Raw genomic sequence first — 14912 nt, forward strand, 5'->3', positions numbered from 1 at the left:
TAAAAGCCAGTGTTCAGATTGCAAACTTCTCTCCTTCAAACATCCATTTTGCAATGTGAAGGAACTTAAGGATCATCCAGTTACATGGTAATGAAGAAACTGAGGCTTATTCATTCAGCAGGCATTTACTCAGCCATCACCAGGTACCAGGTGAGGTTCTGAAGGTTAAGGAGTGTAAGTCTTAGAACATCTGTGAAGAGCTGACTACTGGCAGGAGGTACAAGGAACACCACCACCGAGTGATTGGAACACAAAGTGACAGGCATGTGAGAAGGTCTCACTCAGGAGGTGAGCTGAGTGGGCCCTCCCCTGGGCTCCCAAAGCACATTGTCCTTTCCTTACCGTAACACCCAGTGTCACGGGTGCTAGCATATGTGTCTGCCTCCAACCCTGACCCACCCCTGGCTACAAGCTCCTGAGTCACGAGAGCTGCAGCCCCAGTGCCTACACAAGAAGTCACTTAGCATGCCAGGGACACAAACCCATGCCTATAAGACCCTGGTCAGTAACAGAAATGAGTGAAATGTCTTTCTTGGAACATCTTGAAATGTCGTCCTCTAGATGTATCCCTTGTTTTCTGGGTACAAATAAATATCTTTGCTATGAGAAAAATAATGGTGTGAGCATGCTGATGGATGGTGTCAGTGCTGATGGATGGTGTCAGCATGCTAATGGATGGTGTCAGTGCTGGGATGCTCTTGGGACTGGTGGAGCTGGGCACTTAGGACAAGGAACACAGGGCCTGCCCCCAGCCCTGGCCAACAGGCTCACAGTGAATCCTGGCCCTGGCCTGCATATCTTCCAATTTTTCAAAGGACTGGAAATGTAGAACTTTATGTAAAAATCTCCATTTTTTTTTTTTTTTGAGATGGAGTCTCACTCTGTCACCCAGGCTGGAGTGTAGTGGTGCGATCTCAGCTCACTGCAACCTCCACCTCCCGGGTTCAAATGATTCTCCTTCCTCAGCCTCCTGAGTAGCTGGGACTATAGGCGCATGCCACCACACCCGGCTAATTTTTTATTTTTAGTAGAGACGGTGTTTCATCATATTGGCCAGGCTGGTCTCAAACCCCTGACCTCAGGTAATCTGCCCGCCTCAGCGTCCCAAAGTGCTGGGATTACATGTGTGAGCCACCGCGCCCAGCCAAATCTATTTTTAAATGTTGGCTCAAAAAATGTTAAGTGCTGTGCCAAATAAATACCAGAATTTGGCCAAAGGGCAGCCAATTTGTAACCTCTGAACTATTCAGTCATTTGCTACAATAAAGAAGGACTGAACGAGTGATTGCAGTCACATTTGAGCCAGAGCTTGAAGGATAAGAGAGGTGATACCGCTTGCCCAGCATGTACAGGTATTAGTGACATAACCAGAATTACAACACTGGTCCCCTTACACATCCATCTCATTCGGGTTGTGGCAGTTGCATAGAGAGTTTACAACACTCTACGTTCTGTGTGTTTCCAATCATAGGTATACTCTAGCAAGTTCCTCTGGGGATTATTTCCTTTGATGGATTTGTACTTTTTCCAGTTAGCAACCTGTGATCACTCACCTTGAAACTTAGTGGTGGCCAGCTTGTTTTGGGCATAATGCAGAACCTGCCAACACTGAAACCCACATTTTTGCAGATGAATCTGGTCATCTTGACTCCCCCAATGAGGCAGTAACCACAGTCCAACACCGGTGACACTGTAGCCACAGAAGAATATGTGCAAGAGAAACAACAGGTCACTCTGAATAAGCCCTACTGTCATGCTTCTCCTGAGGTCCAGAGATCAGGACAGCTGGTCCCAGCCCAGCACCCTATGCAGACAGGATGAGTGGGGACATGTCCTGACCCTGCACCCACTTGGGCTCTGCCCAGGCTGCTGCTGGCCACATGGAAATAGTGCCATGGGACTCTATTCACTCCTGGCTAGAGCAGCAGAAGTCAGTGCCCATTGTGGATTCATGCTCAGCCAGGGCAACCCAGCATGGTCCTTGGGGGCTATGGCAGAAGTAAGGGGGATCACGGTCCCAAATTCCAGCCTATGCCCAACTGTAGAAGCTTGTCACTGAGGGAGCCCAGCTGAAGCCAGCTTTGCTAAGGACTCCTACCCCCACAGCCACGAGGACAACAACGACCTGTTAGGACTCCTCAGGGTGCACAGGCACTTCTTCCTTGCCCACTGTGGCACAGGTCCCCTCAAGGATGTTCATAAGCCAGCAAAACCTATGGTGGGGTTAGCTGGACTCTTGGCCTCATCCCCCTCTGTGAGTCAACCTCCACTGAGAAAACCCAAAAGCAAGCAGAACAATCATGGCTTGACACTGTGGATGGCTACAGAAGCTGCTAGCAGTTTCCTCTGCAGGACCCACGGCCCCTGCCCAAGAGAACCAAGTTGCGTGCTGCTACAAAGGGAACCCGAGAGGCAGGCAGTCCTTATGGGGACTCTCCAACCTTAACTGAATCTGTGGGAAGCTACGGTGCACACTCACATGTCAGCACGGGGGGCGGCCTCCGAGCCTGCAGGGGGATCAGAAGTGTGCGGGCTGACTGGGTCTCCACTAAAATAAAATCATCAAAATCCCCAAGGCAGTCGGGAAAAAACTGGACAATGTACTGGCAGGTCATTCCAGGAGCCACCATTCCACCTTTTCCTGGGAACATCCCTGTGCATGACAAAAGTGACAAGTGAGGATCCAGGGGGCAGCCAGCCACCAGGGCTTGAGCTCAGCTGGTACAGACCCCAGCCACTGCCAGGGCTGGCTCTGTAAGTGCCTTCTGGGCCAAAGCCGTGCTGATGGCAGGACAAGGGCATGCGAGGGGAGCAGGCTGCAAGGGTGGCAACTCCAGGTAAGCATGCCAGAGCCTGGGGGGAAATGACACCATCCATCCAGAAAGGTCAGGTGGGGCCATGCCTGGCCCTATGGCTTAGAATTTCTTTGGTGGATAGCAGAGAAACTTTTGAGATTTCTGAGCAGGGGTGACATGATCAGAGTTGTTCTTGAGACAAACACTGTGACACTAAAGTAGGAAGGCTGGCTGGGGGACTGCTGCCGAGGCTTAAGTGAGGAATGCAGAGGGCCTGATTGAGGAGAATGGCAGCACAAGGAGTGGGGAGATAGCAGGACCAGTGCCTGGGTGGAGGCAGTCAGGAGAAAGGAGCTGTCAAGGCTCTAAGGACCGGTGGAGGATGAGGAGCCCTCAAGGACTGCTGATGGGGGGAGTCCAGGCCCGGGCTCTAGACTCAGGGCAGGAGTCAGCAACTGGCAGCAAGCCCAGCAAGTGACTTTGAGGCAATCCACACTGCTACTGCTACTGCTACTACTACCACCACCACCACTACTACCACCACCACCACTACTACTACCACTACCACTATTACTACCACCACCACTACCACTACTACCACCACCACCACTACCACCACTACTACCACCACTACTACTACTACCACCACCACCACTACTACTACCACCACCACCACCACTACTACCACCACCACCACTACTACTACCACTACCACTATTACTACCACCACCACTACCACTACTACCACCACCACCACTACTACCACCACCACTACTACACCACCACCACTACTACTACCACCATCACTACTACTACTACCACTATCATTGCTACCATTACTACCACCACCACTACTACTACTACCATTACTACTAATACCACCACTACTATTACCACTACTACTAATGAACTTACAAATACTGAACGTACCCAGTCCTAGAGCGAAGTATGGCGTGGAAGGCGGGAGGACTCGCAGGTAGCGGCTGGTTGTGGTGGTGTTCTGCAGTGCAATGACCATCTGTTGAAAGGTAAGATGATCTCTTTTAGACAGCAACACTTATAGACGAAATGATACGATGTCCAGGATTTATTCTAATATGGGAAGGGGGTAGAGGTAGAAATGAAATAGGCTTGGCCACATGTTGGTAACTGTCAAGGCTGGCTGAGGGGTACATGGGGATTCATTATGCCATCCTATGTACTTTTGTTTGTTTTGGGAAGTTTCCATAGAAAAAAATTAAATACAGGCCAGGTGTGGTGGCTCACGCCTGTAATCCCAGCACTTTGGGAAGCTGGGGCAGGCGGATCACTTGAGGTTTGAGACCTGCCTGGACAACATGAAGAGACTCTGTCTCTACAAAAAAAAAAAAAAAAAAAATTAGTTTAAAATTTTAAAAATAAATAAAATACAAGGTAAAAATGAAGGCAGGAATAGATCTGACTGTCAGGCCTCTGAGCCTAAGCTAAGCCATTGCATCCCCTGTGACTTGCACGTATTCACCCAGATGGCCTGAAGTAACTGAAGAAACACAAAAGAAGTGAAAATGCCCTGCCCCGCCTTAACCGATGACATTCCACCACAAAAGAAGTGTAAATGGCTGGTCCTTGCCTTAACTGATGACATTCCACCACAAAAGAAGTGTAAATGGCCAGTCCTTGCCTTAAGTGATGACATTACCTTGTGAAAGTCCTTTTCCTGGCTCATCCTGGCTCAAAAAGCTCCCCCACTGAGCACCTTGCGACCCCCACTCCTGCCCGCCAGAGAACAACCCCCTTTGACTGTAATTTTCCTTTACCTACCCAAATCTTATAAAACGGCCCCACCCCTATCTCCCTTCACTGACTCTCTTTTCGGACTCAGCCCGCCTGCACCCAGGTGATTAAAAGCTTTTATTGCTCACACAAAGCCTGTTTGGTAGTCTCTTCACACAGACGTGCATCAAATTTGGTGCCGCGACTCGGATCAGGGGACCTCCCTTGGGAGATCAATCCCCTGTCCTCCTGTTCTTTGCTCTGTGAGAAAGATCCACCTACGACCTCAGGTCCTCAGACCGACCAGCCCAAGAAACATCTCACCAATTTCAAATCCGGTAAGCAGCCTCTTTTTACTCTCTTCTCCAACCTCCCTCACTATCCCTCAACTTTTCTCCTTTCAATCTTGGCGCCACCCTTCAATCTCTCCCTTCTCTTAATTTCAATTCCTTTCATTTTCTGGTAGAGACAAAGGAGACATGTTTTATCCGTGGACCCAAAACTCCGGCGCTGGTCACGGACTAGGAAGGCAGCCTTCCCTTGGTGTTTAATCATTGCAGGGACGCCCCTCTGATTATTCACCCATGTTTTAGAGGTGTCAGACCACACAAGAACACCTGCCTTGGTCCTTCACCTTTAGCAGCAAGTCCTGCTTTTCTAGGGGAGGGGCAAGTACCCCAACACCTTCTCTCTGTGTCTCTACCCCTTCTCTGCTTTTCTGGGGGAGAGGCAAGAACCCCTCAACCCCTTCTCCTTCACCCTCAGTGGCAAGTCCTGCTTTTCTAGGGGGCAAGAACCCCCAATCCCTTATTTCCATGCCCCAACCTCTTATCTCTGTGCCCCGATCCCTTGTTTCCGTGCCCCGACCTCTTATCTCTGTGCCCCAACCCCTTATTTCCATGCCCCGATCCCTTTCCCGCTTTTCTGGAGGGTGAGAACCCCCAAACCCCTTCCCTCTGTGTCTCTACTCTCTCTTTTCTCTGGGCTTGCCTCCTTCACTATGGGCAAGCTTCCACCCTCCATTCCTCCTTCTTCTCCCTTAGCCTGTGTTCTCAAGAACTTAAAACCTCTTCAATTCACACCTGACCTAAAACCAAAATGCCTTATTTTCTTCTGCAACACTGCTTGGCCCCAGTACAAACTTGACAATGGCTCTAAGTGGCCAGAAAACGGCAATTTTGATTTCTCCATCCTACAAGACCTAAATAATTTTTTGTCGAAAAATGGGCAAATGGTCTGAGGTGCCTTACGTCCAGGCATTTTTCACACTTCGTTCCCTCCCTAGTCTCTGTTCCCCATGCGATTCCTCCCAAAACCTCCTTCTTTCCCTCCTGCCTGTCCCCTCAGTCCCAACCCCAAGCATCGCTGAGTCTTTCCAGTCTTCCTTTTCTACAGATCCATCTGACCTTTCCCCTCCTCCTCAGGCTGCTCGTCGCCAGGTCGAGCTAAGTCCCAATTCTTCCTCAGCCTCCACTCTTCCACCCTATAATCCTTCCACCACCTTCCCTCCTCACACCCGGTCTGGCTTACAGTTTAGTTCCATGACTAGCTCTTCCCCACCTGCCCAACAATTTCCTCTTAGAGAGGTGGCTGGAGCTGAAGGCATAGTCAGGGTACATGTACCTTTTTCTCTATCAGACCTCTCTCAGATCAGTCAGCATTTAGGCTCTTTCTCATCAGACCCCACTAAATATATACAGGAATTCCAATATCTAACTCTGTCCTACAATTTAACCTGGAGTGACTTAAATATCATCCTGACTTCTACCCTCTCTCCAGATGAACAGGAAAGAGTTTTTTCTCTAGCCCAATCTCACGCTGATAACCACCGGCTTCATGAGCCAGACCTCCAAGAAGGCATTAGAGTAGTTCCCTGAGAGGATCCCCAATGGAACTACCAGGCAAATTCCCCAGGAATAGCTAGGCAAGATTACATGATTTCCTGCCTAGTTGAAAGGCTTAAAAAGGCAGCTTACAAAGCTGTTAATTATGACAAGCTTAAAGAAACTACCCAAGGTAAAGACGAAAACCCAGCCCAGTTCATGGCCTGCTTAGCAGCAACCCTTAGACGCTATACTGCTCTAGACCCAGAAAGGCCAGAAGGCTACCTTATTCTTAATATGCATTTTATCACCCAATCCACTCCTGACATTAGGAAAAAACTTCAAAAATTAGAATCTGGCCCTCAAACCCCACAACAGGAATTAATCAACCTCGCCTTCAAGGTGTACAATAATAGAGAGGAAGCAGCCAGATGGCAATGCATTTTTGAGTTACAATTACTTGCCTCTGCTGTGAGACAAAACCCAGCCACACCTCCAGCATACAAGAACTTCAAAATGCCTAAGCCGCACATGCCTAAGCTGCAGCAGTCAAGCATTCCTACAAGACTTCCTCTATCAGGATCTTGCTTCAAGTGCCAGAAATCTGGCCACTAGGCCAAGGAATGCCCGCAGCCCAGGATTCCTTCCAAGCCATGTCCCATCTGTGCAAGGACCCACCGGAAGGCAGACTGCCCAGCTCACCCGGCAGCCACTCCTAGAGCCCCTAAAGCTCTAGCCCAAGGCTCTCTGACTGACTCCTTCCCAGATCTGCTCGGCTTAGTGACTGAAGATTGACGCTGCCCGATCGCCTTGGAAGCCCCCTAGACCATCACAGATGCTGAGCTTCAGGTAACTCTCACAGTGGAGAGTAAGTCCATCCCCTGTTTAATTGATACAGGGGCTACCCACTCCACATTGCGTTCTTTTCGAAGGCCTGTTTCCCTCGCCCCGATAACTGTTGTAGGTATTGACGGTCAAGCTTCAAAACCCCTGAAAACTCCCCCACTCTGGTGCCAACTTGGACAACACTCTTTTATGCACTCTTTTTTAGTTATCCCCACCTGCCCAGTTCCCTTATTAGGCCGAGATATTTTAACCAAATTAGCTGCTTCCCTGACTATTCCCGGACTACAGCCACATCTCATTGCTACCCTTCTCCCCAACCCAAAGCCTTGTTTGTGTCTTCCTCTCATATCCCCCGACCTTAACCCACAAGTATAAGACATCTCTACTCCTTCCCTGGCAACCGATCACATGCCCATTACCATCCCATTAAAACCTAATCACCCTTACCCTGCTCAACGCCAATATCCCATCCCACAGCACGCTTTAAAAGGATTAAAGCCTGTTATCACTCACCTGCTACACCATGGGCTTCTAAAACCTATAAACTCTCCTTACAATTCCCCCATTTTACCTGTCCCAAAACCAGACAAGTCTTACAGATTAGTTCAGGATCTGCGCTTTATCAACCAAATTGTTTTGCCTATCTACCCTGTGCTGCCCAACCCGTACACTCTTTTGTCCTCAATACCTTCCTCCACAACTCATTATTCCGTTCTTGATCTTAAAGATGCTTTTTTCACGATTCCCCTGCCCCCCTCGTCCCAGCCTCTCTTTGCTTTCACCTGGACTGACCCTGACACCCATCAGTCCCAGCAGCTTACCTGGGCTGTGCTGCCGCAAGGTTTCAGGGACAGCCCTCATTACTTCAGCCAAGCTCTTTCTCATGATTTACTTTCTTTCCACCCCTCCACTTCTCACCTTATTCAATATATTGATGACCTTCTTCTTTGTAGCCCCTCCTTTGAATCTTCTCAACAAGACACACTTCTGCTCCTTCAACATTTATTCTCCAAAGGATATCAGGTATCTCCCTCCAAAACTCAAATTTCTTTTCCGTTACCTACCTTGGCATAATTCTTCATAAAAACACACGTGCTCTCCCTGCCAATCGTGTCTGACTAATCTCTCAAACCCCAACCCCTTCTACAAAACAACAACTCCTTTCCTTCCTAGGCATGGTTAGATATTTTCACCTTTAGATACCTTGTTTTGCCATCCTAACAAAACCATTATATAAACTCACAAAAGGAAACCTAGTTGACCCCATAGATCCTAAATCCTTTCCCCACTCCTCTTTCCATTCCTTGAAGACAGCTTTAGAGACTGCCCCCACTCTGGCTCTCCCTGACTCATCCCAACCCTTTACATTACACACAGCCGAAGTGCTGGGCTGTGCAGTCAGAATTCTTACACAAGGACCAGGATCGTGTCCTGTAGCCTTTTTGTCCAAACAACTTGACCTTACTGTTTTAGGCTGGCCATCATGTCTCCGTGCAGTGGCTGCTGCTGCCGTAATACCTTTAGAGGCCCTCAAAATCACAAACTATGCTCAACTCACTCCCTACAGCTCTCATAATTTCCAAAATCTATTTTCTTCCTCACACCTGATGCATATACTTTCTGCTCCCTGGCTCCTTCAGCTATATTCACTCTTTGTTGAATCTGCCACAATTACCATTGTTCTTGGCCTGGACTTCAATCGGGCCTCCCCCATTATTCCAGATACCACACCTGACCCTCATGACTGCATCTCTCTGATCCACCTGACGTTCACCCCATTTCCCCACATTTCCTTCTTCCCTGTTTCTCACCCTGATCACACTTGGTTTATTGATGGCAGTTCCACCAGGCCTAATCGCCACTCACCAGCAAAGGCAGGCTATGCTATAGTATCTTCCACATCTATCATTGAGGCTACCACTCTGCCCCCCTCCACTACCTCTCAGCAAGCCAAAATAGTTGCCTTAACTCAAGCCCTCACTCTTGGCAAAAGGACTACGTGTCAATATCTATACTGATTCTAAATACTGACATAGAGGTGACATAACACCTCTATGTCAAACGCATAGAGGTGCGTTTCATATTCTGCACCACCATGCGGTCATATAGGCTGAAAGAGGCTTCCTCCCTACACAAGGGTCCTCCATCATTAATGCCTCTTTAATGAAAACTCTACTCAACGCCGCTTTACTTCCAAAGGAAGCTAAGGTCATTCACTGCAAGAGGCATCAAAAGGCATCAGATCCCATTGCTCTAGGCAACGCTTATGCTGATAAGGTGGCTAGATAAGCAGCTAGCTTTCCAACTTCTGTCTCTCACAGCAATGCTTCTGCTGATAAGGTGGCTAGACAAGCGGCTAGCTCTCCAACTTCTGTCCCTCATGGCCAGTTTTTCTCCTTCACATCGGTCACTCCCACCTACTTCCCCGCTGAAACTTCCACCTATCAATCTCTTCCCACACCAGGCAAATAGTTCTTAGACCAAGGAGAATACCTCCTTCCAGCCTCACAGGCCCATTCTATTCTGTCGTCAAGCCATCGCATCCCCTGTGACTTGCACGTATTCCCCCAGATGGCCTGAAGTAACTGAAGAATCACAAAAGAAGTGAAAATGCCCTGCCCCGCCTTAACTGATGACATTCCACCACAAAAGAAGTGTAAATGGCCAGTCCTTGCCTTAAGTGATGACATTACCTTGTGAAAGTCCTTTTCCTGGCTCATCCTGGCTCAAAAAGCTCCCCCACTGAGCACCTTGCGACCCCCACTCCTGCCCGCCAGAGAACAACCCCCCTTTGACTGTAATTTTCCTTTACCTACCCAAATCTTATAAGATGGCCCCACCCCTATCTCCTTTCACTGACTCTCTTTTCAGACTCAGCCCGCCTGCACTCAGGTGATTAAAAGCTTTTATTGCTCACACAAAGCCCGTTTAGTAGTCTCTTCACACGGACATGCATGAAACTGACCTATTGTTTAAAATAACAATTACTATTTATGAGCATCTGCTCTGTACCTCCTCAACCTCGCAACAACCAGGAAAGGTGGGAACTGTTTCTATCTCACAGCTGAAGAAACTGGAGTTCAAAGAGGCACCAGTTAGGTTTGAGCCTAGGATATCTGGTTCCAAAGTTTTGCTCACCTCACCTCTTACTTACTGTCTTCCTCAACACGTATCTCTTTGAACCATTCTTCCCATGGACACAAAGAGTGTTATGGCACCTCTATGTCAGGATGTAATGAGGCCTCTTATGCAACCCACTCATCCCCTTTAAGCCCCACTTTCTTTTCTCCCACCCCAGATTGGGAGACTCCCAAGGGCAAGGTCTAGACCTAACCCTCCAACTGCACCCAGCACAGTGTGTAGCACAGCAGTACATGTACACATCTTTTGTTAATATTTTGTGAAATGTTACACTAGAAAACAATGTATAAATTATAATGTCAGGCCTCTGAGCCCAAGCCAAGCCATCGCATCCTCTGTGACTTGCACCTATATGCCCAGATGGCCTGAAGTAACTGAAGAATCACAAAAGAAGTGAATATGCCCTGCCCCACCTTAACTGATAACATTCCACCACAAAAGAAGTGTAAATGGCCGGTCCTTGCCTTAAGTGATGACATCACCTTGTGAAAGTCCTTTCCCTGGCTCATCCTGGCTCAAAAAGCTCCCCCACTGAGCACCTTGTGACCCCCACTCCTGCCCGCCAGACAACCCCCCTTTTTCCTTTACCTACCCAAATCCTATAAAACAGCCCCACCCCTATCTCTCTTCGCTGACTCTCTTTTCGGACTCAGCCTGCCTGCACCCAGGTGAAATAAACAGCCACGTTGCTCACACAAAGCCTGTTTGGTGGTCTCTTCACACTGATGCGCATGAAATTTGGTGCCGTGACTCGGATCGGGGGACCTCCCTTGGGAGATCAATCCGCTGTCCTCCTGCTCTTTGCTGTGTGAGAAAGGTCCACCTACGACCTCAGGTCCTCAGACCAACCAGCCCAAGAAACATCTCACCAATTTCAAATCCGGTAAGCGGCCTCTTTTTACTCTCTTCTCCAACCTCCCTCACTATCCCTCAACCTTTCTCCTTTCAGTCTTGGCGCCACACTTCAATCTCTCCCTTCTCTTAATTTCAACTCCTTTCCTTTTCTGGTAGAGACAAAGGAGACACGTTTTATCCATGGACCCAAAATTCCAGCGCCGGTCATGGACTGGGAAGGCAGCCTTCCCTTGGTGTTTAATCATTGCAGGGACGCCTCTCTGATTATTCACCCACGTTTCAAAGGTGTCAGACCACGCAGGGACACCTGCCTTGGTCCTTCACCCTTAGCGGCAAGTCTTGCTTTTCTGGAGGAGAGGCAAGTACCCCAACCTCTTATCTCTGCACCCTGATCCCTTATTTCCTTGCCCCAACCTCTTATATCTCTGTGCCCCAATCCTGTATTTCCGTGCCCCAACCTCTTATATCTCTGCACCCCAATCCCTTATTTCCGCACCCCGACCTTGTATCTCTGTGCCCCGACCCCTTTCCTGCTTTTCTGGAGGGTAAGAACCCCCGAACCCCTTCCCTCTGTGTCTCTACTCTCCCTTTTCTCTGGGCTTCACTATAGGCAACCTTCTACCTCAATTCCTCCTTCTTCTCCCTTAGCCTGTGTTCTTAAGAACTTAAAACCTCTTCAACTCTCACCTGACCTAAAATCTAAGCGTCTTATTTTCTTCTGCAATGCTGCTTGACCCCAATAGAAACTCAACAGTAGTTCCAAATAGCCAGAAAACGGCACTTTCAATTTTTCCATCCTGCAAGAGCTAAATAATTCTTGTCGTAAAATAGGCAAACGGTCTGAGGTGCCTGACGTCCAGGCATTCTTTTACACATCGGTCCCTCTCTAGTCTCTGTTCCCAATACAACTCATCCCAAATCTTCCTTCTTTCCCTCCCACCTGTCCCCTCAGTCCCAACCCCAAGCATCACTGAGTCTTTCTAATCTTCCTTTTCTACAGACCCATCTAACCTCTCCCGTCCTTCTCGAGGCTGCTCCTCGCCAGGCCGAGCTAGGTCTCAATTCTCCCTCAGCCTCCGCTCCTCCACCCTATAATCCTTTTATCACCTCCCCTTCTCACACCTGGTCCGGCTTATAGTTTCATTCCGTGAGTAGCCCTCCCCCACCTGCTCAGCAATTTACTCTTAAAAAGGTGGCTGGAGTTAAAGGCATAGTCAAGGTTAATACTCTTTTTTCTTTATCCCAAATCAGATAGCATTTAGGCTCTTTTTCATCAAATATAAAAATCCAGCCCAGTTAATGGCTCGTTCGACAGCAACCCTGAGATGCTTTACAGCCCTAGACCCTAAAAGGTCAAAAGGCTGTCTTATTCTCAATATACATTTTATTACCCAATCTGCTCCCGACATTAAGTAAAACTCCAAAAATTAAATTCCGGCCCTCAAACCCCATAACAGGATTTAATTAACCTCGCCTTCAAGGTGTACAATAATAGAAAAAAGTTGCAATTCCTTGCCTCCACTGTGAGACAAACCCCAGCCACATCTCCAGCACACAAGAACTTCCAAACGCCTGAACCACAGTGGCCAGGCATTCCTCCAGAACCTCCTCCCCCAGGAGCTTGCTACAAGTGCCAGAAATCTGGCCACCAGGCCAAGGAATGCCTGCAGCCCAGGATTCCTCCTAAGCCGTGTCCCATCTGTGCAGGACCCTACTGGAAATCGGACCGTCCAACTCACCTGGAAGCCACTCTCAGAGCCCCTGGAACTCTGGCCCAAGACCCTCTCACTCCTTCCCAGACCTTCTTGGCTTAGCGGCTGAAGACTGACGCTGCCCGATCACCTCGGAAGCCCCCTAGACCATCACGGACGCCAAGCTTCAGGTAACTCTCATAGTGGAAGGTAAGTCCGTCCCCTTCTTAATCAATACGGAGGCTACCCACTCCACATTACCTTCTTTTCAAGGGCCTGTTTCCCTTGCCTCCATAACTGCTGTGGGTATTGATGGCCAAGCTTCAAAAACCCTGAAAACTCCCCCACTCTGGTGCCAACTTGGACAACACTCTTTTATGCACTCTTTTTTAGTTATCCCCACCTGCCCAGTTCCCTTATTAGGCCGAGATATTTTAACCAAATTAGCTGCTTCCCTGACTATTCCTAGGCTACAGCCACACCTCATTGCCACCTTTCCCCCAGTTCAAAGCCTCCTTCGCATCCTCCTCTCGTATCCCCCCACCTTTACCCACAAGTATAAGATACCTCTATTCCCTCCTTGGCGACCGATCATGCACCCCGGACAATCTCATTAAAACCTAATCACCCTTACACCCCCCTCAATGCCAATATTCCATCCCACGGCACGCTTTAAAAAGATTAAAGCCTGTTATCACTCGCCTGCTACAGCATGGCCTTTTAAAGCCTATAAACTCTCCTTACCATTCCCCCATTTTACCTGTCCTAAAACCAGATAAGGCTTACAGGTTAGTTCAGAATCTGAGCCTTATCAACCAAATTGTTTTGCCTATCCACCCCGTGGTGCCAAACCCATATACTCTCCTATCCTCAATACCTCCCTCTACAACCCATTATTCTGTTTTGGATCTCAAACATGCTTTCTTTACTATTCCTTTGCACCCTTCATCCCAGCCTCTCTTCGCTTTCACTTAGACTGACCCCGACACCCATTAGGCTCAGCAAATTACCTGGGCTGTACTGCCATAAGGCTTCACAGACAGACCCCATTACTTCAGTCAAGCCCAAATTTCATCCTCATCTGTTACCTATCTCAGCATAATTCTCATAAAAACACACGTGCTCTCCCTGCTGATCGTGTCCAATTAATCTCCCAAACCTCAATCCCTTAGAAAACAACAACTCCTTTCCTTCCTAGGCATGGTTAGTGTGGTCAGAATTCTTACACAACAGCCAGGACCGCACCCTGTAGCCTTTCTGTCCAAGTAACTTAACCTTACTGTTTTAGCCTAGCCCTCATGTCTGTGTGCAGCGGCTGCCACTGCTTTAATACTTTTAGAAGCCCTAAAAATCACAAACTATGCTCAACTCACTCTCTACATTTCTCATAACTTCCAAAATCTATTTTCTTCCTCATACCTGATGCATATACTTTCTGCTCCCCGGCTCCTTCAGCTGTACTCACTCTTTGTTAAGTCCCACAATTACCATTGTTCCTGGCCCGGACTTCAATCCGGCCTCCCACATTATTCCTGATACCACACCTGACCCCCATGACTGTATCTCTCTGATCCACCTGACGTTCACACCATTTCCCCATATTTCCTTCTTTCCTGTTCCTCACCCTGATCACGCTTGATTTATTGATGGCAGTTCCACCAGGCCTAATCGCCACACACTAGCAATGGCAGGCTATGCTATAGTACAAGCCACTAGCCCACCTCTTAGAACCTCTCATTTCCTTTCCATCGTGGAAATCTATCCCCGAGGAAATAACTTCTCAGTGTTCCATCTGCTATTCTACTACTCCTCAGGGATTATTCAGGCCCCCTCCCTTCCCTACACATCAAGCTCGAGGATTTGCCCCCACCCAGGACTGGCAAATTAGCTTTACTCAATATGCCCCAAGTCAGATAACTAAAATAACTCTTAGTCTAGGTAGACACTTTCACTGGATAGGTAGAGGCCTTTCCTACAGGGTCTGAGAAGGCCACCACAGTTTTTCTTCC

At 48.4% G+C, this 14912-nt stretch overlaps 1 protein-coding gene across 7 annotated transcripts in view; it reads right to left on the reverse strand.

Annotated features, from left to right (window-relative positions):
* Window positions 1-14912, reverse strand: part of DLEC1 (DLEC1 cilia and flagella associated protein) — a 92179-nt gene that overhangs the window by 35423 nt on the left and 41844 nt on the right. For all 7 annotated transcript variants that reach the window (XM_030812120.1, XM_030812119.1, XM_030812118.1 and 4 more), the window contains 3 exons: window positions 3726-3813; window positions 2480-2653; window positions 1554-1690 (listed from right to left, as the gene is read on the reverse strand). In XM_030812120.1, the coding sequence (XP_030667980.1) occupies window positions 1554-1690; window positions 2480-2653; window positions 3726-3813 (399 nt within the window). The remainder of the gene's footprint in view (window positions 1-1553; window positions 1691-2479; window positions 2654-3725; window positions 3814-14912) is intronic.

This window comes from Nomascus leucogenys, chromosome 4, assembly GCF_006542625.1.
Source record: "Nomascus leucogenys isolate Asia chromosome 4, Asia_NLE_v1, whole genome shotgun sequence".
In the NCBI taxonomy this organism is placed as follows: domain Eukaryota; kingdom Metazoa; phylum Chordata; class Mammalia; order Primates; family Hylobatidae; genus Nomascus; species Nomascus leucogenys.